The sequence below is a fragment of the Scylla paramamosain genome, chromosome 29 (assembly GCF_035594125.1).
Source record: "Scylla paramamosain isolate STU-SP2022 chromosome 29, ASM3559412v1, whole genome shotgun sequence".
In the NCBI taxonomy this organism is placed as follows: Eukaryota; Metazoa; Arthropoda; class Malacostraca; order Decapoda; family Portunidae; genus Scylla; species Scylla paramamosain.
Genome location: NC_087179.1, coordinates 8,815,267 through 8,839,626, shown reverse-complemented (window position 1 = coordinate 8,839,626; position 24,360 = coordinate 8,815,267). Strand labels below are relative to the sequence as shown.

Sequence of the window (24,360 nt, the reverse complement as noted above, 5' to 3'; positions counted from 1 at the left end):
CAAGTTAATGGCAGGTGAGAGAGGGGCGAAACCTGTGTCATAAGAGATATTGGCGACCTCACCAGGATTCCTGGAAGCTTCGTAGCCATGTGAGGGAGACAGTTGCTTGTCGTTCATTTCGTTGTCTTATGTGTGTCCGTACTCATCTTCCGCCATAGAAGGAAATGCTGGTAGTAGGAGTGGCTTGCGACCCGAATCTCCTGCCTCTGCCGGAAGTGGCAGTGTACATTTGAAACCGTTTGGTGTGAGGACACAGAATTCCACAAATAATGTCCAAGGTTGTGTAAGTCCTATTCAAAGTATTGTTTTTTTTTTTTCCCACACTGAATGAATGTCTGAGGAAATGAGAATCAAATTTGGGATAAAGAGGCTCGAACTAGAAGCCGAGAGGGAGAGAAAATTGAGGAGGCTCGAATTAGAGGCTGAGAAGGAGAGAGAGTAAAAGAGAATGGAGTTAGAAGCAGAGGAAAGGAGACAGGTTGCATGAGGTGGAGGAGAAGGAGGTGAGAATGTATGAGAAAGAAATGAAGATACTTGGATCTGAGAGTGAGAAGGAAGAGGCTGAGAAGAATAGAATGTCTGAGTTGTTGAAGAGTCAAATAGAAGTTAATTCACCTCATGGTTTAAGGAGAGGAGAAGGGATGAAGGAGGATACAGTAAAAAGTCCGATGATGAGAAGATTGAAATTCATACCAGAGTTTGATGAAAAGAAGGTAACGGAATGGTTCATGAGATTCAAAAAAAAAAGGCCTCAAAATTTGACTGGCATCAGAGACGTTGGGTAGACTTTGTTGCTTATATGTTGAGGGGCAAGGCTCTTGAAGTTTATGACAGGATGTCAGTGGAAAATCTGGAGAATTATGAGGAGTTTTAAGCTGACATTCTGAGAGCCTACGAGCTACGGTCCGAGTCTTACAGACTACAGTTCGTGGAGGGAAGAGTTCTAGTGCTCGCTCCCTTGAGAAGACTTTTCAGAAATGGATTGCTAACGAGCAGGCCAGCTCTTATCATGAGTTGAAGGAGCTCATGGTAATGGAGCAGTTTCATAATGTGGCAGAGAAAAAGATTGTACTGCTGCTCCGAGAGAAAAGGAGACGGCCACGTTGGTAGATGACTGGCTTGTCAGGAAGTACACGTTTTCGTAAGTGACTTTGCTAATATAAGTCTGGGCAAGTAAACCCTGTTGACAATAAGTCTCCATCCAGCCCTTGACAGAGACAGTCTGGCAGTATGTAGCATAGCACTCCCAGGCACTCCCAGGCATGCCGCCATTGTGTCAGTATTGTATGAATAAGGGTCACTTTAAATTTAATTGTCCTAAGTTAGTGACACCCACAGCTCTCCCCAGAAGACGGTGGCGTTGATTGTGTCTCATGACCAAGACCAGGAAATTTATGAGTTCCGGCCAGTATTTGGTTGTAAGAGTAGAAAGGCTGGAAGTACTGCCCCCTCATCTGTTGATACCTCAATGTCCCCCCCGTGAGGTTTAGTTTGGACTGGTGCCGTCCATTTTTGAGTAAGGGCACGGTCGAGATTGCTGTGGTTGAGTATCCTGTCACAGTTTTGAGAAACACAGCAGCACAGCAGTCGCTGTGCAGGAATGTTACTATGAGGCGAGTTGTTTCCGAAAGCCTGTGTGGTTCCTGGGAATTGGCGCCGTAGAGAGCTTCGCTACGGTGGAGATGAGGCTTGTGTGCCCGTTAGTGACTGCAGAAGTGCGGGTGGCACCTGCCAGTGTTGGGCGTTGATTTCCTTCTAGAGAATGACCTGACAGTTGGGAGAGTTTGGGTACAGTCCCCATCCATGGACCCTGTCCCAGATGTGGAGACTGTTGATGTTCCTAAATCTGTTGTTGTTATTTGCCCTAAGGTGAGGTGAGTGTTCCAGCGTCGGGCGCTCGCGGGTTCTGTGACTCCTGGGGTCTATTACAATAAGGCACGGCCATCACAAGAGTATTGTATAATTAGTATTGATGCCGCAGTGAGGGGAGAGTGCCCCGAGACCTGTCCCGCTGCTGTCTAGGGTTTGGGTGAGTCAGATTTGATTTGTCCCTGAGTCATTGTGGCTGACTGCACAACTGCAGGGCCACTGCAGGAGGCACATGACTTTGCTGTATTTGTTACCTAGGGTGAGGCTGGAATAATGAGTTTTTGGTTGTTTGTTTGATGGCTGTCTCACCGTGCGGAGCCTCTCGGAGGTGGCGCTCACGCGAAGTTGTCACCTGGAGTGGAGGCTATGGGCGCCTGTACTCGGTCCGAGCTCCACCCTAGGATGTCTGGTATCTTAGGGACCACTGCCGTGGGTGGAGAGACTTCTAACTCTGCTGGAGTGGAGGGAGTTTCCTTCCCTGTGGAGTGTACTGGAAGCGGGGAGTAGGCTGTTCTGCCGGGATCAGGCACAGTGGGTATTTGCTAGAGTGATAACCCACCTGTGTTGATAGCTGCTAATTCAGCAGCTGCCAGCGTACCCAAGGAGGGTTCTGCCCTTCAGGGACGTGTTGCTCCATTACTTGCCAAGGCAGGAGTGGAGGGCAAGGAAGCAGAGGGTCGGGCAGTGTTTGCTGGTAGTAACAGTATTTTTTATAGCCGGCGGAGAGAGGACAGAGGTTTGGAGCTCCATTTTGTTGTGCCATTCGTAGTTCAGGAGGCACGTGTGTAGGTAGCATGTAAGGACCTGGTGTTTGGCCCCTTTGAAGTCGGGTTGATTCAGAACAGTTGGGACGGTTTTGGTGGACGGGTGTGGCCACGTTTGAGTACAGCCGCGTTGGTCAGGTTGGCAAGCCTGACTACCTCCTCGTGTTATGTCGTGTTATGTCGATTGTTGTTCCCCTGGTGTGTGGGTTGTGAGAGATGTTACTAGCTCGATCCCTCACTCCTTTGGAAGTTGTGATGTTGATGATGTTGATGTGGGCGTTATGGCGCAGCGTCGAGAGGCAGTGCTGAATGAGGCTGCTTGTGATAACTTGTTGCTTGCCGCTCAGAAAGCACCCACAGCGTTGCTGGGGGTTTTGTTTGGCCAAGTTCCTGTTAATTGTCAGGTGCTGGGCCCGAGTAGTAAAGCATGTGATGATGGATGCAGTCTACCTCGATGCGACAAGGAATGATGAGAGAGGGTGGGATGCGGGAGCACTTGCTGGGATCAGTGGAGTGGATAGAGGCACATTGGCCGGGCTCATGTTGGAGCTGGGATTGACTGTATTGTGATGGCCACGTGCGGGAGTTTGGCTCCGTGTGCGGGAATGTGTGTGCTGTATCCTGGAAAGGAGCAGCCAGCAGTTAGTTGCAGTGATTCCTGTGTCTTCGAGTGGTCGGCGGGAGAAGTAATGTGTCTGCATTGAGAGACAGGCTTGGTCGTGTCACTTCCGGAAAGTACTATTTTATTTGATTAAGAGCAGGCATGTTACTCCTCTTATTTTTGCCGATGAAGTGGCACTTTTATTTAGTTTGTTTTATGGGTGTGACATGGCGGCTTTAAGGAGCCAAGAGCGGGTAAGTTGGAGAGAAGTTGTGGGCAGTGACGGCCCGGAGGTTAGTGTAGTGTGCTCTCCAGTGAAGAGACTAAAAGGGGCCAACGTGTCAGACTTGTTTGGCAGCCTGATGGAGAAATTTGTTTGGCCAGTAAGAGTATTGCTTGGCAGTGTCGTGATGATGCTCCAGGGGGCTACGGTCCCTGATGGGCACATTGAGTGTGACAAGTGTGCAGGTTTATCGCTGCTTGGTGACTCTAGTGTTTGTGCGGTATGGAGGAGAGGGTAGAGAAGAAGTAGGCTGTGTAGTAGAGAGAGCAGGAGAGATACAAGTTGGTGGAGTAGTGGAGCAAGTAGAGGAAAGAGAAGACGACGGAGAAGGAAGAGAAAAGACCAGAATCACATGAGAAGCTGGAGCAACCGTAGCTGCTGGATGAAAGGTGACCAAAATACGACTCCCTGTAGGAGTAAACCTTCACACCAATGTAGCCGAGATCATAATGTCCTAGGTGAGAGCCAGAGACAGATCTCGAGGGAGGAGTAGAAGGAAGAGAAAACAGTGTTTGAGTACGAAGGTCCAATTTGGGGTTCTGCTGTTTCTTGTTGTCATGATGGCTGCTTATGTTACTGTTGTAGTATTTTTTGCTTTTGCAATTTGTACGCATCCCTGTATGATGTGAGCTGCTCTGACACTTGGGAGTGAGTGATCATGTGTAGAGCCTTGAATTTGTAGTCCGTGCTAAAACTTTCATAAGCCTGCATGTAACTTAAGAAATTTTTCTCTGAGGAGAGGGCGTGTTGCGAGCTCTGCAAGTAGTAAAGAGCGAAGAAGAAAGAATAGAAGTAGAAAAAAGACGAGAAGAAAAACGAAGGAGAGAGGGAGAGCGAGACGGAGACAGCAAGTATCTGAGGTTTGATAAATACTTGCCCGCTTTCCTCCCGTTTACTTTAAAACTTCGAGCATATAGTTAATCTCCTTTATTAATTAAATTTACTTACTTGATTTTGCTCCCTCATGTTGAGTCACATATATTATAAAGTTGAAGACTTCGTCTTCTCTATAGAGTAATCAGAATCTATCCAGCCTTTGTAGTCTGTTCACATTACTTTTTGAAAGATACCAGTCTCTGGGGCAACGTTACTATGACTAAGAGCGAGCGGGCGGACGGTGTGTAACCCCGTGGTGACAGGGAGCCCCCTTGGCCCGCCTGTCTTTTGTGTCTAGTCTTGCACGTTGTTTCTTGTCATTAGTGCTATTGGGATCCAGAGCTGTGTTGAAAGCTTTGGACCCAGAGGATGTGGAAATTCTCGGCAGTACAGTAAAGAATAATCCCTCTTGGGCTTTACCTTTTCTGAGTGATATATATATATATATATATATATATATATATATATATATATATATATATATATATATATATATATATATATATACACAGATAGATAGATATTTTAGATAGATAGATATTTTATTGACCACAACATAATACAGCATAAATATAATATATACACACACACACACACACACACACACACACACACACACACACACACACACACACACACACACACACACACACACACACACACACACACACACACACACCAGGTATTAAAATACGTCAGTTAAATGCAGCTCGTAGGTCACCGGATGTAAAGAGCGCTAGACAGCCTTTGTCAGTATTGTTATTTGTTACCTTTTTTGCAGTTGTTGATATTGTTACTTTACCCTTTGTTCATTAACAGATGTAGTAATTGAATGCTAAAGTAAGTACAATATCATCTGTATGGTATCCAATGATGCGGTGCTTCATTACACTAAGTGTGCACGGAACTTGTGCACAAATTCTTGTACGTCGTGAAAATCGAATCGTCACTTTAGTCTCGTTCAAACGTTGCGAGTAGAGAGGCATGTCAAGTGTGCAAGTTACTTGCGTGTGTAAGCATATTTTAATATATACTTGAAGAAAATTAGGAAAGTCAAGTAAAAGGAAAGTTGCCAGGCAAGCTCCCTATCAAGGCAAGTGAATAGCCGACATTTCTGTTTTGAGGCAACTTGTTTCACCACCGCCCACCACTGTCTCTGACTTAACCTGCGTGACGTTGTACTTGCATGCCAGATATTGTGTAGACCAGTGTTTTTCAACTTTTATTTAGTTAACGAGCAGAGGTGTCGAGAAAGTTCGAAGCAGGAGTGCTAAATAGATTTTCTCAGAAAAGATTCCAAACACAGCACTGAGCTTCCTCCTTCCATGGCTGCTCTCCGAACAAGGGTCCACATTTTGCAGCATTTGATTCTTTCATATGGCTTTTTTTTTTTTTTCCAAGTGTCACATGTTATGTCCTGTCTTCGTGTATGTTTTTACCTAATGATAATGTAGAACCTTTGTTTAAGTAATAAAAGAATCCTTGATAATATCTAACTTACACTATACCCTCTTAAAAGTGTAGAATCTTTATTGATCCATCATAGAAGTCGTGACAATATCTTCAGAACTGCAGTAAATTCCGCTGGAGCCTGAAATATCTATTAAATTATCGCTATGATTATGAAAGTATCCTTGAAAACCTCTATAAATTTTCCTGCAGCCTATTGAGCGAGTAGAAAAAAAAATAGGAACACCTTACCACTAGGACCATGAACACATCATGGAGACTCCCCTGCTAAAGTTAGTCAGTAACGTACGCTAAAATGAATAAATGCGATCCCTGGTAGGTATGTGCCAAACGACGAGGGCGTGCATAAAGAAAAGACACAGGGACAGGCAGGCAGGCAGACAGTCAACTTAATGAAAGCCTTCCGTGCCTCACTCACTGGCGCGAAAATCTGATGACATTCAAGTGTTGTATAATTAGATCATGAGGTGCCTGTGACTATTTCATTTTCGGGGTAATGATGTTCTCTCTCTCTCTCTCTCTCTCTCTCTCTCTCTCTCTCTCTCTCTCTCTCTCTCTCTCTCTCTCTCTCTCTCTCTCTCTCTCTCTCTGTCTGCAGAGTGTATTAGTTACTGGACTTCGCGTTGCATTAGATTAAAAAAAAGGATTATGGTCTGCTTTTGCCACCTTCTGTTGCCTTGAAGTGCAGCACACTTGGAGCTGCTCCACTGTCTGGTTGTAGCCCACATCCTTAGTCTCCCTTCATCAATGGTTGATTTATTTCGTCACATTTTAAGTCATTGACATTACACAAATAACACAGATTAGTCGAACCCTCAACAAAAAAGCGGCGCCAGCATGTCTGCGGAGTTCAATGTTGATATTTATCGTTGTTTTCATTGAAATGATTTCATATGTTTGAAAGAGGATAATCATTAAAATTAGAATTACTGATGTATTCTGAAGAAACCAGAGAACACCGGGTGAAATTTTTAAGAATTTACGAGAATTGTTCGATAACAAACGAAAGTGTACTTCTCTTCCTCGCCGATACCTGCGTAATTCCTGTGACTGAAAGAAAGATATATATATTTCTTTGTTCTTCGTAGTATATTTATGAAGGAGCTATACTCAAGAACAATTGTATGGAACAAGGATTAGAGAATAGGCACACATGGTCATCCCATGGTCAGCTAGTTTGCGTGAAGTTGCTTCCTTTTATCTTCTCTCTAATCCCTGACACCGAACACTCATCACTAAACACCCTGTCACGGTTTGATATAATCCAAGAACTGCTCTAAGCTGATTTTGTTGTAATACGAGTTTGAAAGATTCTTTCAAGAGAGTGAAAAGGTCCATGCTGCTTCTCAGCATCACCAAAAGACACAGACACGCCGAAGTTTCCAACGGAAATCAGAATGTATTTGTCTAAAAGGACCCTCTGCAGATCTGCGATATCTATCAAAATAACACTAAATGTATACAATTTTCTGTTTGAAGTAGTTATTACGCCACAAGAGAGGTTAAAATTTACAAAGGAACTAATGATATAACGGAAGCATGGCGGCTGATGGCATCTCTACTTACGTATGTTAACAGTGTTCTTGCACATCTTCAAAAAGACTTGTCTCGATGTGAAACTCGGAATAAGTCTCAATGATAGGCTACAATAACTCCGTGTTGTAAAGGTGTCTAGTTTAGAAAGCAAATAGACAAAAAAAAAAAAGAAAGAAAGAAAATTGCTACTACTACGGCCCGTTACGTCTTGTATACGCCACAGTTGAACTCTGTAGTACTCTCCCGTATGTGCAAGTTCCTTAGAATATCTAACTTACGGTATAAAAAAAAAATCCAAAACAAGCATCATTATATATAGAATAATAAAAGCATAGAATGATCTCATAAATCTACTTACAAGACTTATGGTATGTTAAATATCGCGTATGTTGGTAGCAGTGACTTTATTTGTAAGGAGATAGAGCGTGTCGTCGGTTCTGGAGGTCTTGCAATATCACTATATATAAATGTCGACGTTTCATAGTCTAGTAGATCTTATCAACAAATGTTCAGAATGTTGGCAGGCCCTGGGTGGCCGAGCATGGCACCTCACTGTGAATCAATTTCGTGCCAACCAGTATCTGAGAGATCTCCATTTCAAATGATTCCCAGCTCCCCTTTCACTCCAACCTGATACCTTGATGGTAAGCACTTCTTCCCTTCTGTCCTGGGGAAACGAGCTCCTGTGCATTCTAGCTACTCTTAAATGTTTAGTAGGTTAAGTACATGCATAACTTACTACCATAACCCCGTAGACAGCTTTAGTGAACTGGTCCTCGGCCTGGTAGTTCCTTACATATCAGTGACCTCAAAACATCGAAAATGAAGACTGAGGTGAATTTCAGGCTTGTCGAAAATAATGGAAATTACTTGGTGATAGCGTATTTTCACAAACAACAGAATTGTGTAGTTCTTGGAGTGAGAAAAAGAAGAAGAAAAAAAACGTTCGTCTTCATTTTACACATTAAATTTCTAGATAATACATACCTTACATTGTTGGCAGTTCTGTTATTCGGTAATTTGGAAGTACATGACAAATCAGTAATTTTTTGTCAATACTTCTGCATCCCAAAAATAACTCCAGTGTATTAAATCTTTTAGTATTTGCATAAAGGAAAACAGCAGCCAGGCGAATGTGAGGGTTCAGTTACGGGGAGATGACTTTCGCTGGTTAGTGAATGCATGAAAACCGGAAAAGAAAAAAAAAAAAAAAAACACTGCGAAACCGTCCCAGTATGCCGAATGGGACACACACACACACACACACACACACACACACACACACACACACACACACACACACACACACACACACACACACACACACACACACACACACACACACACACATTGAAAGAAAATCCGGGAAAATACAGATTAAAGCAAACCCTATACATCATAATTAGGTAATACAACACACTACGTGTGTCTGAAGCCACGCCTACACTTGTCTTTCCACACCCAGGAGCTGACCCAAACACCTTCCACCATCTTTGCATCATAACACCAAAACTTCTCGCCTCACACAATCACTTCATACCCCAATGCCATCTTCGCTACGCCAGCACGCTCACTACACCACCGCCACCCAACACCTCAACACCCTCCTTTATCCTCACAGGCCTCATTATTGTGTGTACTGTCTATGCTGTGCTCACCCGCAAGATCCCGGAGGCTTTCAACGAGAGTAAGCACATTGGGTTCACCATGTACACCACCTGCATCATCTGGCTGGCCTTCGTGCCCATCTACTTCACCACCGCAAACAATGTAGAGGTGAGTGACCGATGAGATGACAGATGGGTGATGAATGTAGTGAGCTTGTACAAAATTTGTGTAGATGGGAGTAAACACAAAATAACAATGGGACAGTCCGTGGTCATGTTGATGGATTTTTATGTAAATATGCTCATGGTTGATGACGTGCATGCCAGATGGTCAAGTGACCACAATCACCAGTTCATGCAAATACTACTTCCCGGAGAAGATTCTTCACATGCATCCATCTGACGCCCCGTGGGTGACGCCTAGAATAGAACGATTTCTTCAGCAGCCCAGCAGGTCGTTCTACACGAATACCTCCCAATACGAATCTCTCCGCAACAAAGTTATTACAAAAAAAAAAAAAAAAAAAAAAAATGCAGGATACAGCTATCCGAACAAACCGAAAATTTAGACATCATAAGTCACTCACACCATGAGTGTCTACAACTACTTCATCCTGCCCAAGTTCACGTATGTTCCCCCAGCTTGGTCATGCTCCCTCACACCATGCAGCACCGTCGGCCGAAGAGGGTCGAAAAACGAGCGTGCAGGGTAATATTGGGAGCATCTTGCACCTCCTACCACGAGGACCTGCAACTTCCCACGCTACAAGACTGCCAGTAGGACCTTATTAGGCAGTTCGGAACGAAGCTGCTAAACCAGCCGCACGGAACTGCTGTCCCATGCGGCCCATCCTCCTCGACACTCGGGCCTCCAAGCAAACACTAGTACCGATTCGTCCGAGAACTAATAGCTACAAGAACAGACCAGTGCACACACACAATAGTGAATGTCTTAAACAAATGTGGCACCTAAAGTGTGAACAGTTGGTGGTGTTATTTCTTTCTTTGTTTTATTTCAGCATTATTTTATCAGGATTGCATAATTATCATTTGGCTATCACTATTTATAATAATAATAATAATAATAATAATAATAATAATAATAATAATAATAATAATTATTATTATTATTATTATTATTATTATTATTATTATTATTATTATTATTATTATTATTATTATTATTATTATCATTATTTATTTATTTATTTATTATTATTATTATTACTTACACATTACCACCTCATCACACACTCTCCCTTTCTCACCAGCTGCGCTTCACCGTCACCTCCGTCACCGTCTCCCTGTCGGCCACGGTGGCGCTGGTGTGTCTTTTCACGCCCAAACTGTACATCATTCTGCTTCACCCGGAGAGGAACGTCAGGCAGTCCATGATGGCCAACTACTCTACCGTCAGGAGCACTCTGTCTTCCTCCTCCCAGCGCGTCGACTCCGCCACCCAGAGCGAAGGTGAGTGAGTGAGAGACACAGACAGATAGGTAGTAAGTCAGGTTGGCTCGTAATGGTTGAATGGTTTTTCGCCATGAACTTTCACGTTGACGGCTCTTTAGCTAATAATATAATTATTATTAATTTCACTGTTATTAATATTATCGTTATCATTGCTACTACTAAGTACTACAGACGCATGCAAACACTCATTCACCCCCCCCATACACACACACACACACACACACACACACACACACACACACACACACACACACGATTCCCTAACTCGCACCACCACCTTTTCAACTCACGTCATGCAACTCTATTCGCGCCTCCTCCCTCCTACAGTCTTCCCTCTGGACTATGAGTTACACGAGAAACTGAGGACAATGAGTGCAGGACAGCTTTGCAGCTCCTCGCAAACCTGCCCAGGCTCTTGTCCCCTCCCGGAACACAGGTGTGGCCCCGCCTTCACCCTCACCCCCTCCGCCGCGACGCCCGCCTTCAACGGCCCCGTACAGGATGTTCCGGACGTGTTGCTGTAGGAGGGACGCCAGGTGGTGTGGTCTGCAGACTGCTGCTTCTTCAGACTCTGCCGGGTTCGTTCATTGTTTCGTTCTTTCTCTCCTTCCTTCCTTCTTTTCTTTTGTATTTTTAGCACATGTCCCTCAAATATATATATATATATATATATACGAGTATATATATATATATATATATATATATATATATATATATATATATATATATATATATATATATATATATATATATATATATATATATATATATATATATATATATATATATATATATATATATTCTTTTTTTTTATTTACTTATTTATATTTTTTCAACAGCATAACGATGTGGCGTGACTCCAGTTACATGGATTCTCACCACTATCACACACTGTAACAATTCGTTCTTTAAGGCAATGAGAAATCTCCCTACATCATTATGACAAGGAGTGACCGTTTCTCCAGCCCTTGGAAGATTGCTCGAAATACACAACAGCTCACTATTCTAGCGATAATGATCGCTGATAGGACTGCCCCTACAATTAGGTATTTGTATTCACCCATGTGCATTTGTTTCCCACGTTCCAGGTAGACGTATTGACGTGGTGGTGACGCCGCCCTACCTCTCTATGGACAACACAACTCTGCAGGTGAACACCAAGTGCGAAACATTGTTCACCTCCATACCAACAATTGCAGCAACTCTCTCTAAGGACGCCTGGGACTCTTTCTGTTTCGTGCTGAATCACTTTGTGGAGTGACATCTCTTGTGATGGTTTCCATTACTCGACTCTTCCAGGTGGGGATTCTAATTAAGCGCAAATTATTTAATTCCAGGCCTGTACTTGGCTCCTGAGAGTAATTTGTAATTTTGATAAATAATGAATATTTGATTTTGTTAGATAACAAACATTTAGCAGGAACATTTAAACATTTTTGTTGGTATTTGAAGCATTAAAATGTTATTTTGTTTTAATTCATTGGGCTTAAACTGAAACAGCCATAAGTAGTTCTTTCCCACCATTAACAACCTGTTCAGTGACTTCATGCTTTCTTTACTAATTTTTAATTACTAAAACACTATGTAGCTGCCTCGACACTGATAAGTCATTATATAAAAAAAAATCACCTTTGATTGAGTGCCTGGGAGGGGCAGGGAGCTCTCAACGAATCTAAGTAAAATAACATTTTCCATCCATTAAATACGCTATTTGCTAGAATTTGTAGGGCATAAGCTGCCAGCAACCTGCAAGGGATTTCTTTTTTTATTAATTTTGCCATAAGCCCTGACTCCCTTAGGAGTTTGGCGGTAAGATCACATAGAGGGACCTGATGAAATGGACCTCTCAACCAAAGGGAGCATAACTCATTAATTCGCAATCAGCAAACAGAAGATTTTGGTGTTGTTAGCAACTGGTGAACGTATAGCAGGAATCCCATTGTCTAACCTCCTGCACTTTTTCGAGGTCGAACATCCTGGAAAACGGAATGGAGGGTAGCTGCGCTGTAAGTCTGCCTTCTGGATGAACTCAGTGCCCGCTGCTTTTTAGAGCTCGGTATATATATATATATATATATATATATATATATATATATATATATATATATATATATATATATATATATATATATATATATATATATATATATATATATATATATATATATGATAGAGAAAAGATAATAAATGAGAGAGAGAGAGAGAGAGAGAGAGAGAGAGAGAGAGAGAGCTGGGTCCAGACGCCAGCTGTACGATGCAGAGTGGCCACTCGCTGCCAGTAATTTTCGTGCACAGACACTCTCCTTCCCCGATTAATCTATCTTATTTCCCTTTGAGTCACACACAGTTCACAGCAGAAGAGTTGCCCTTGACAATGAAATAATCAGTGTTCGTCTGGCTCTCTTTGTTTGCTCATGAGAATTTTTAAAAGTAAAGTGTTTTATTCAAGTAGAGACAGTGTGAGGAGCAGGTGTGGGCGCATGTCTCTATGTGTGTGTGTGTGTGTGTGTGTGTGTCGCACCTCTCCCACCCCTCCCCTTTGCAGTAGCACAGGAAGGCGTTTGGAGGACTTTCTCATGCTCACGCTACCCTGTTGTTGGAAAGAGCAGATGTACTGAGATGTGCTCTAGTATTTACCGGAGACTAAGGCAGGGTTGGTACACACAAAATACTAGGTAGCCGGGTCAGTTGCCTTAAGAGGGATAAGTGAGTCATTGTTGGCTGTACGCCCTGGGCCATTTATATAGAACAGAAGTCTCCGTAGTAGTCTACCTGTAAGTGTAGTAGTGAATTACACACTACACCCAGGAAAGCGACTCCTCGGCTGTACAATTGTACATGTTGAGTTATGTGCACAGTGAGCGGTGACTGACGCTCCTGTGTGTTCGTGGGCGCTCTTCCGTTTTATAATAGTTTCTTGTGTCTTTAACTTGTTAGTGTCCCTGTTTGTTTTTAAATACTACGGCAGGCTGATGTAAGTTAGCTGCAGAGGACCTAAGTAATTAGCCATGTAGTAAACTTTACTCCCTCCCCAGGTCCTGACAAGGCCTGTCGCCCAGGAGGCAGTAGAGGATACTACTCAGCTTGAAGCCATAATACTCTATTGGGCAGTGGGAGGACTGTCACGGTGTGTGGAAGCCCAACGGGGTGTTATACCTCGATCATATGTTTGTTATTGTGTGTTGACTCTTTTTTTTTTTTTCTATACATGGTTGTCGATTCTTCTGCAGCTGTGGGTGTTAAGTGCTGTTTGGAGTATTTCCATTGTTTGTGGGTTGATAAAAAAGACTGGCGACCTCAAATTAGTATGACCTGGAGTTACGACTGTCGTGAAAAGGGTGCAGGAGCCACAAGGGATCCTGTACACCCATATTTGAACTCTTTTTTTTTTTTTTTATGCAGGAGGGACACAGGCAAAGGGCAACAAAAATCTAATAGAAAAAATAAAAAAAACACTGAGATGCTGGTTTCCAAACAGGGTCCGAGGCGGTGGTCAAAAATTGAAGTATAAGTGTCTTGAAAAATCCCTCTTGAAGAAGAAAGAGAAAGAGGCGATGAGAAAGAGGCTGAAGACAATTAGAGTTTATGAGACGAAAAGCTTTTGATTCCACCCTGTCTAAAAGTTACAGGTATGAGGTTAAAAGGTATGAGTACGGAAACGAATACTTTAATAATATAGATATGATAACATAATATAATACATATACAAAAAAATGTGTAAAAGAAATATATAAATTTATACAGGATATTAAAAGTGGATGATTAAACCTTAGAGTGGGAACGAAGTTTCAGTCTGTGTGTGTATGTGGTTAAGCTTGAGTTTCTTTGAGGATCACTGAAATGAACTGTTACCTGATGTGCACACTCATCATCAAACCCTTTGTTCACATGCTTCAAATGATCGACATGGACGATCATTTGAAGGTTTTGAGATCTAGAATTTTTACTTTGTTGCCATGGAGAGATACGATTACACGATGTGGTCCACAGAACAATGGATCTAATTTAGAATTGCGATCGTGAACTCTGGTGAAGACGATATCACCGACTTCGATGGAAGAATCTGTTGCTCTACAATGCTGCATCCGCAACATCTCAGTTTGTGATGTAGTGAGGTAATCATGAATGAGATTATGAGTGTACTGCAAATCGCGGAGACAACATTTCATGTAGTCATCCATGTTGTCGCAGCACGCTGTGAAGAAATTCATATGTAAGACGCTTGTCGGTACAGAACAACATGAAATGGGGAGACTCGTTGATAGTGGAATGAATTGCTGAGTTTAGAAAGCAGGCTAGTTGAGGAAACCATTCGTCCCATGAGTGCTTTGCTTCTGTTATATAACGCAGAACGTCAAGGATAAGTTTATTACAACGCTCTACTTTTGCTCTACTGGGCGAACGAGAAACAATGTTACATTTCTTTATGAAATTCTTTACAAATCTCCTGTAAGACAAAGTTATTGAATTCAGCAACATTGTCAGATAAGACGACATGGGGAGACTCATAAGGACAAATTATGTTGTCAATGATTGCACGAGCAACATAATTTGCAGTTGAGAGCAATGAGAATAGTGAAACGAATGAAACTATCCACGCAAACTAGAAGATACTGATAACCGATCTCTGTAAGTGGAAATTTAAGCAAATCAACAGAGAATGAATCCCAAGGAGCTAAGGCGATGGGGTAAGGAAGTGAGGGACTGTTTTGAGCGAGTAAGGGATGATGTGAAGCGCACTGAGAGCAGTTCGCACAATGCTGAAAGATATTCTTCCTCATAGTCAGCCAGAAATATAATAATTTTACTCGTGTGAGGCATCTGTCTCAACCTGGGTGTCTTGTGAGGGGTGAGTTGAGAACATGAACTCACTAACGACTGAGGTATCACGAGCTGAGATAAACACTCACTAGAATAGTCAGTAGAGATATCACTCGGCTTATACAAGAGACTGTTTTGCATGAAAAACGTATCAGCACTCACTTGCAACTTAGGAAGGTTTGTCTCATCACCAGATTCGAGGTAATAAGCATCACTAGAACAGAACGTGATTGAATGTTGATATTTCTTTATTTCATCAATGGTTGGCATGGCAGGATTCTCTGTGATGGCTGAGATAGCGGCAACATTTCGTTAGAGTGCATCGGTCACTGAATTTGCCTTACCGGGAATGTATAAAAATGTAGGATTAATGTCTTGAATTGTGAGATGCCAGCGAACAAACTGACCTGTGAAGTTGCTGCCTTTGAAGATTTCTTTGACAGCATAATGATCAGCGTGGACATGAATTTTATAGCCTAATATGAGTTCACGAAAATTATGTAACACCTAGATCACAACCAGATTTTCACGCTTCGTGATGTCATAATTTTGCTCTGTCTTATTAAGAAGTCTGCTAGCATACGCTAATATGTGATTTTTACAAAGTGAATCCTTTTTGCATGAGAATAGCACCAGTTCCAAAACTTGAAGCGTCAGTGTATAAGATGAAATTTTTTCTCGAAATTAGGAAAAGCAAGGACTGGTGCTTGATACGAAGCAGTTTTGAGAAGATCAAAGGCATCTTGTTGCTTTTCAGACCAGATGAATGCAATATTTTTCTTGACCAAATGAGTGAGAGGCTGAATGATAAGACTGAATTTTTTTTTTTTTATGAACTAGCGATAAAATCCAGCAAGACTGATAAATTGCCTGATCTGATCGTTATTAGTAGGAATAGGGAAATTTTTCACATCATTTACTTTCTCATTTAAAGTGTGAATACCATCTCTGTCAACTTTGTGGCCAAGGAATTTGACTTTTCTTTGAGAAGTGAGCATTTGCTGAGTTTGATTTTTAAACCAGCAGCTTGAAAGTGTGACAAAATGAGAGACTGTGTGTGAAAATGGTCTTGTAGGATCTCTGATGCAATTATAACGTTATTGAGGAAGCAGAACACACTTTTACCGATGAAACATGAGAGAACAGAATTCATCAATCTTTGAGAAGTTAAAGGCGAGTCATGTAGAACTTGAGCCATGTGTTTGAACATGAATTGGCCAGAGGAGGTAGTGAAATAACTGTATGGCCGCGAAATTTTCTCGGGTTCAATGTCTTGAAGTCGACAACGACCCGCCAATCGCCTTTTTTCTTAGGAACGAGCAAGAGAGTAAGGGAGCGTTATGAGGTGAACAGGCAGGTTCCACAACGTCATGAAGCAACTTACCATGAGCAACTTCATCAAGTAGAACTCAATGGCTGTGTGGCATCCTGTCGCTGGGGGTGTAAGATGGTTTGGACCCAGGCGTCAGATGGATAGATTATGTAATGACGTCTATGTGGCCCACAGGTTTGTCAGGGAACGAAACAACATTCGTGAAAGAATTCAGGAGAGCGAGTAAGTCTTGTTGAGATTCTTGGAAATCAAGTACAGAGATCATCCATGATAGGTGGAAGAGAAGACATGTTATGGCTGTCAGATGCAGATACATTATTGATAGAGGATGAAGGTAAATCATCCAAGAGTACAACTTTCTCTGAGTAAGGTAAGGCTTTTCCGAGTAGCACACCTGCTTTGAGCTTGACAGGCATATAGATGTGACATTTCTCAGCTCGATTTTTCAGAATCCATTGTCATCGATTGTGGTAAGAACAGATTCTAACTCAACACCTTTACATGAAGATTGTTGTGCATAACAGAGGATATCAGTGCCTGATACAGCAACCTTAACCTTAGCATTTACAACATATAAAGCACATTCAGATAGCGTTACCAGATCTACTAGCAAAATGTGTTTACAAGGAGTTACACTGTGGTCTGACTGGGAGGATGATTATGAATGAGGCTCTGAGACAGTCAAACTAGATGATGTAACACAAGAATCCGTTTTGATAATATCTGATCGCTAGTAGAAGGAAGAGTTGATACAGACGTTATTACACCAGCAAGAGAGGAAGTACCAGAGGGAAGAACAGTAGGAATATAAGTATCCCCTTGAGCGATTTCATTGATGGCACGGAAAAGGCTGATGTCATATTTGCACATGGTGTTGAAGCCTATGAGAAGATCAGCATTGAAAGACACATTTGATACAATGTAGAAATAATCACATATGTCTGGTTCCTGGGGTGATAAAGACAGTGATAAGAGTACTTTCCCATGAGGTAAGATAATTCTTCCAGATATACTACTGAGATTAATATCAAGAGGTAATGCAGTGATGTGATTGTGAGAAGAGGAAGATAGGTTCTAAATACATCCATCTTGATAAGGTTAACTGCATCACCCGTGTCAAAGAAAGCTTTGTATGATGTAGAGTGACATATAACATCTGTGACAATGCTATTGAATAATCCAGTGTATCTAATGTTAACTGAAGAAAGTGTAGAGTTAGGAGGATGAGTGAAGCATACCTTGTGTTTTGTTCGATTTTTAGGTACATAAGGTGAAGATTTGAGGATTGATGATGATGTTAAAATGGATTGGCCAGAGAAGGGCATGAAGATTTTTCTGACGATGTTTGCTGAGCAGCCTGAGACTGTGCATGATAATGCCTGCAGTCTTGCAATAAATGACACCCTCTTGTGGAACGAACAGAATGCATCACGATTGAATGAGTGTCTTTCCAAGCTATCGAGAACAACCCTACACTGCGCGAGAACATGACCAGGCATCTTGCAACGGGTGCAGGTGACATTCCTTGATCTCAATTTCGATCAAGTGTACTGATATCTAGGCGAAGGGGATGTACGTCTAGTGTAACATCCACGAGAAGGAGAGGAAGAATGAGAAGATGGGTGATGGGATGAGGTGAAAGAGTCGAGTTAAGAGGCATGAAGTACCTGAAAAGGCTCAGAGTTGGGAAGAGAGCGCTTATCAAATATGACTTTGCAGACATCGTATATGTAATCTGCTTTGTTGAATTCGATGTCACTTGCAGCTTAAAAATTGGGAGCATCAAGGAACCTGGTGAACAAGAGATAAGCTATGAGTCTTTTTTAACTCATCCTTTGACAGTGAGTCACCAGTAAACTAATTTGAGTCTTGGAGCTGAGCGATCAATTCCGAGCTCAGAGTGGAAGCAATGTTTTCTGTCTTGCAAGGATTAGTGCGTGAGCAGACATGCTGTGTGATAGATTTTGAGAGTTTGAGGAGAAAATGGGTGGCTTCAAGCTTTGAATGACTGGAAATTATTTATGAGGTGAGTGGTGAAGTCATCAAAGGTAGTGATAGAAGCAAATTTATCTGATTTCACCAACAGGCCAGTGAGACTTGTGGGCTCGTGACAGATACATGATTTCAAAATGGATATTCTCTCATTATCGGATGTGGCTGAACATCTAGATGGTCCATGTGTTGGTTTCCTCCTCGATCCTCTGAATAAACTGATGAACAGTTTTTGTGCCAACTTCAAAAAAATTTGGCAGATTATAAGATTCGTGAATGAAGGTGATGTGAGTAGTAGTGGTGGTGCCTGTACACATTGTGGCAGGTAGTGACACACAATTTGATAACACAGAACAACACACAATATGATAATACACACAGCAATAAATAATAATGAAAGACAGAAGGGAATAATATATACATCTGATAGACAGACAGCCAGCCAGACAGACAGGTAGGCGTGAGACGGATAGGCAGACAGACGGACAAACAGACAGACAGACAGACAGACAACTAGATAGATAGATAGATAGATAGATAGATAGATAGATAGATAGACAGATAGGTACCACTCAATATCAGAAGAAGGAACAGTGGAAAGACAAGAATAATGTAAATCAGATTGAATACTTAAATTTGCGGCAATGAAGGGACATTGGATGACTGGAGATACCGGCTGGGAGGCAAACGTGTAGGGGTGACCTTGGGCGAGTCTGGGCAATGAGAGTGTGGCTGGATGGAGAGTAGTGGTGGCAATGAGGCTTGACCGTGAGTATTCGGATGGGTGAGGGTGGTGGGTGGGGGTGGCTCAGGGAAGCAGCCAAGGGACACCCACACCTCAGGAAGAAGTAGGAACGGCGACCAGTGAAGAGGAGCGGTATGATGAGCAGGAACAGACGGCGACAGGTGTGTCAGTAGACAGGTGTGGCCATGGGGATGAGGCAGGAGCGGCATGGGAGAGAGCATGTTGGGTTTGTGGTGACCCAGGACTGAAGTGTGGTAAGAAATGATAACACCTCGCAACTTGCCTGCAATGAGGTCTGATACTCGTGTCTCAGCGTGTGCTGGATTTTTTAGAGAGTCGAGAGTTTGTGTGTCTTCGATCGCACAACACCACTGGCACTACTGTTTCTAATATCCTGGCCACCGTTGCCACCACTGTTTCTAATATCTTGACCATCGTTGCCACCACTATATCAGATGTTTTTTAAACTGTGTTGGTTAGTCTTCAGCCATCCATGGTTGGATAGACATTTTTGTCACCACTGTTGTGATGATGTGCTTCTTACTGTTCCGTTGATATGAGATGAGATACTTGCTGCCTTTATTGATGATGATGATTGCCACTACTGGATCAGGTGAGGAGGCTTGGTGTGGCCGGAGGCCTAGGTAGTAGCTTGATATTATTGGTAGCATGGAGGTTGTGGATAGTGTTTTGATATTGTTGATTGTGCGAGTAAATAGACACAATTTATAAGACTTCTTGATTTAATAATGGACAGAATGTACATGCGTGATACTGAGACACAATTGATTACAGACATGACGATATTGATGTGCTTTCTCTCTGAAGACTGATGATGAACTGGCTGATCGTGGTCAGATAATTAACTGAAAAGACTGATATGAACCGACCCTCTCAACAGACTGATACGAACTAACTCTCTTAACAGAATGATATGAACTGGCTGATCGTGGTTTGATGATGAACTGAACAGACTGATATTAACTGGCTCTCTTAACAGACTGATATGAACTGACTCTCTCAACAGACTGACACTCTAGCTACACGTACGGTTTTATTTATGTGAGAGAAACGGATCTGGATACAACCTCTCAGATGAATAAATGATCAATGAGATGCTTAGAAATGGGGTGAAAGGACCAATAGAAGCGGTCGCTATTTTGTCCAGTGACCAGGGACGAAGACAAGAAAGCGATGCACGTGTTTTCCCTAAGGACTAGCAGGAATGTAGGGAAGGAAGGTGTGGTATTTCCTTGAGAGGGAGAGAAGAAGGAGAGAGGTTAAAAATTTATCAGACTGGCTGGCCATGTGGGCACATGATATGAAATATTTGAATGATGGAACATACTGCATGTGGAATGAAATATATGAATGATGAATATATATAACAGTAATTGAACAAAGTGAAACAAGGTAAATTAACGGGGGGAAGGAGTCCCTAGGCACGGAAATTCTTATAGTAAATTAATGACAGCGAGCGTCCACTCTTAATTGTACATCTGGCGTTCTTACTCTCTCTCTCTCTCTCTCTCTCTCTCTCTCTCTCTCTCTCTCTCTCTCTCTCTCCTCATTTATCATAATTTTTTCTTGTTCTTAACTTTATATTGCGTTATCTCGCTGCACATTACAATATATATATATATATATATATATATATATATATATATATATATATATATATATATATATATATATATATATATATATATATATATATATATAATTTTTTTTATTTTTATTTCTTTATTTTTTTTTTTTTGTAATGTGCAGCGAGATAACGCAATGTAAAGTTAAGAACGAGAAAAAAATATATATAATAAGTGAGAAGAGAGAGAGAGAGAGAGAGAGAGAGTATGAATGCCAGATGTACAAATAAGAGTGGCTGCTCGCTGTCATTAACTTACTAAAAGAATTTCCGCACCTAGAGACTCCTCCCCCCGATTAATCTACCTTTGTTCAGTCAGTTTGAATCTCACATACTTTGCAGCAGAACAATTGCCCTTGACAAAGAAACAATGAGTGTTCATCTAGCCCCCTTTGTGTAGTCAGTAGAGTTTTTTTTAAAGTACTTGCATGAAACGTTTTCCTGAAACTCCCCCGCCCCTGGGACTCCAAGATTCGCTTGTCATTCTGTCAGTATGGGAGGCCATAGAGGCAGTGAGTGCCTCCCCCTCTTATTCCAAGCGCCAATCTGCAGGTACGTGGTACCAACCTAACGAAGTCGTTCATGAGTATAGTGCGGTGTGGAGTATTGTGTAGGGACCATGACGATGATAGATTTCAGGGAAAGTCTTGTGACGGCCTGGTGTCCAGCGAAGTCGACCAAGACTAGCTGTGGAAAGCAGCAATGGGTGTGACCTCGACGTGGCCCTCTGTCTCAGGGATGTGGGCGTGGACAGGGTAGTGTGGCTGTGAGGTCCCTCGGGTCAGGCCGGCTCCTGGGCCTGGGCCATGGCATGAGATGCTCCGCCTAAGAGGCATATGGTGTAGGCAAGGGCGCGGCCTCAGAGGAAGGAAGCGCCGGTGGGGGCGGCGGAGAGGGGGAGGCCGGTGAGCGGGCAGGGTAAAGGTCGAGGGGGAGAGAATAGGGGAGGGAAAAGCTTTCCTCCACGCGCATCTCAGCTCTGTGCGACAGGTGATAGCCAGTCAAGCAATACCCCATAACCTGAGTCTTATTACTGTCGCCTCTAGTGTTGTGCTGTTCCTGAAAATGTAGTTATCTTGTAGATATAAGCTCTATGCCCCGGCCCATGGGCCTCCAGGAACAACAGCCGCTACAGTACACGTTTAAAAACACACACAGGTAGAACAATCCGCCAGGTATGTGAGATCCACCCCAGTAACAAGGTCGTCTGCATGAGACAGCAGCAAGAATCATACTGACTTACCAGTATCAGGGCAGATATGTAGTGTTGAGGGTGTTAGCGCAACAGGCAAGAAAACTCATTTAAGACAGTAAGTGCCATTATTTTATAGTGGTGTGTAGTAGGAGCAGCAAGGGCCAGGCAGATGTGATGGTGGTGGCAGTAGTGGTGGTCGTCCCATACTGTATGTCAGTTTACATGAAGCCAGAGATGAAAGAGGAATAATTACAAGTTGAATATACTGATGATTATAGACTAATACAACTTGAAATTGCTTCAGTATAGTTAGCAGTATTAGTGAGGGTGTTTCTCTTTATGATTTCTATATAATAGAAATTATGATTCCTATATAATTTTTCTATTGAAAATATTAGAATTTCTTAATAAATTACTGAAGCTTTTGTAAGTATTATTGCACTCAAGTTTTATTTAAGTATCATAGATAATATTTTTGCTTATTCTTTATAAGCTTTACAGTTAGTTAAATTATAGATAAAATCATTCCTGTTGATAAAAGTAACTTTTCAGCCTTGATGGAATCGCTGTGGGCCTTGGAGTACGACATGTTGCGTACAGGAAAGGTCTTTAGGGATCAACTTGATCCTCTGGATGTCAGCGACGCTCACCTGTTGCGGGATTATCGTCTGCCCCACCCTGAGATCCTGCATATTTGTGAGGAGCGTGGATCAAAGTTGTCCAGACCCAATAACAAGACATCATCAATTCCAGTTCACACTGAAGTCATGCTTGCCCTGCGCTTCTTTGCAATTGGATCATTCCAGAGTGTGTTGGGTGACACTGCTGGGCTCAGTCAAGCTTTCACCTCAAGAGTGATCAATGATGTTACCTCAGCTTTGTTCCAAAACAGAAGAATAGAAATCAAGATGTCAGCAAGTCAGCAAGACATCATCCACAACAAGCAGGAGTTTCGTGCTGTCGCATGTATCTATAAGAGACCCAAGAAATTGACATACCTACCTAGACAAGAAGTGTTCCCTTAATGTGCAAGTTATTACAGATGGAAAGATGAGGATAATCAGCTTCCTGAGAGTTTGTGTGACTCCTACGTGTGGCGAGAGATCCAACTGCGGCGAGTTTATGGACGGCAGATGTGGAGATTCAGTTCTTGTTGAGCAGCCTTTCATTTGTTTGTGTGCATTAATTGTCAACTGATGTGTATGAAACTTCAAAATCAACTCCTTGATAAGTTTTTAATTCTCAAATTATATTGCCAGCTTACTTTTGGTGGTAATAAATTAGGTTATATCATATATATATATATATATATATATATATATATATATATATATATATATATATATATATATATATATATATATATATATATATATAAAACTAGTGCTGAATTTAAGCAATTTTTTATTTATTTATTTATGTTTTTTTTTTTTTTTTTTACCGTACCAAAGTGTCAGCTATGAAGCACTTGTTATTTTTATCATAGTATATTTTTCATTGTATAAAGGAAAAGAGGAAAGGCAAGAGGACAGAGAAGCTAACTAGGCTTGTGAAGGAATTTGGATGGTTGTTTAGGAGAAGGAAACTGAAGTTTATTGTAAGAAAGAGTGAGATAATAAGGTCCACCAGGGAGGCAAGTGGTAGGATTACTGTAAGACTGAATGGGGAGAAGCTCAAATATCTTGGACCTGCAGTAGTGGTGGATGGAGGAGTAGAGACAGAGATTAGAGCTAGGCTGAAGAAAGCAGGATTAGTGTTCAGAGGTATGAATAAAATGTTTGAGAGTAGGGCACTTGGAATAAATGTAAGGGGATTATTGAATTAAGTAATGGTAGTAGCGACTGCACTGTACAGTGGTGAGACTTGGAGAATGGGAGTAGCAGATAAAAAGTGGTTGAATGTCAAGGAAATGAGTTATTTAAAGGGCAGTCAGAAATGAGAAAATGAGAAAGAAAAAAGGTGTCGCGAGAGACCTGACAGGATGGGCAGGGGAATGTGTGCTGAGATGGTGTGGACATACTGAGAGAATGAAGGATGATTGGCTGGTGAAGAAGATAGTAAGATCAAGTGTGATTAGTGTGAAGTTACAAGGCATGCTGTGTAAAGAATGGATAGATGGCTTAAAGGAAGCCTTAAGGACTGACATTGGA

At 42.0% G+C, this 24,360-nt stretch overlaps 2 protein-coding genes across 2 annotated transcripts in view; both read left to right on the top strand.

Moving 5' to 3' along the window:
- Positions 1-23,431, top strand: part of LOC135115230 (metabotropic glutamate receptor 6-like) — a 112,987-nt gene extending 89,556 nt beyond the window's left edge. Inside the window, 5 exon segments of the mRNA XM_064031770.1 lie at positions 9,021-9,175; positions 10,278-10,476; positions 10,807-11,057; positions 11,568-11,778; positions 22,763-23,431. Coding sequence (XP_063887840.1) covers positions 9,021-9,175; positions 10,278-10,476; positions 10,807-11,003 — 551 coding nt within the window. The 3' untranslated portion in view covers positions 11,004-11,057; positions 11,568-11,778; positions 22,763-23,431.
- On the top strand, positions 22,798-23,235 carry LOC135115623 (putative nuclease HARBI1). Its single transcript, XM_064032550.1, has one exon. The coding sequence runs from the start codon at positions 22,798-22,800 to the stop codon at positions 23,233-23,235; it is 438 nt and encodes a 145-aa protein (XP_063888620.1).
- Positions 23,432-24,360: the final 929 nt, after the last annotated feature.

Bases quoted from the DNA above. Each gene is read 5' to 3' on its own strand.
- LOC135115623 (XM_064032550.1), top strand. From the start codon at position 22,798: ATGTTGCGTACAGGAAAGGTCTTTAGGGATCAACTTGATCCTCTGGAT.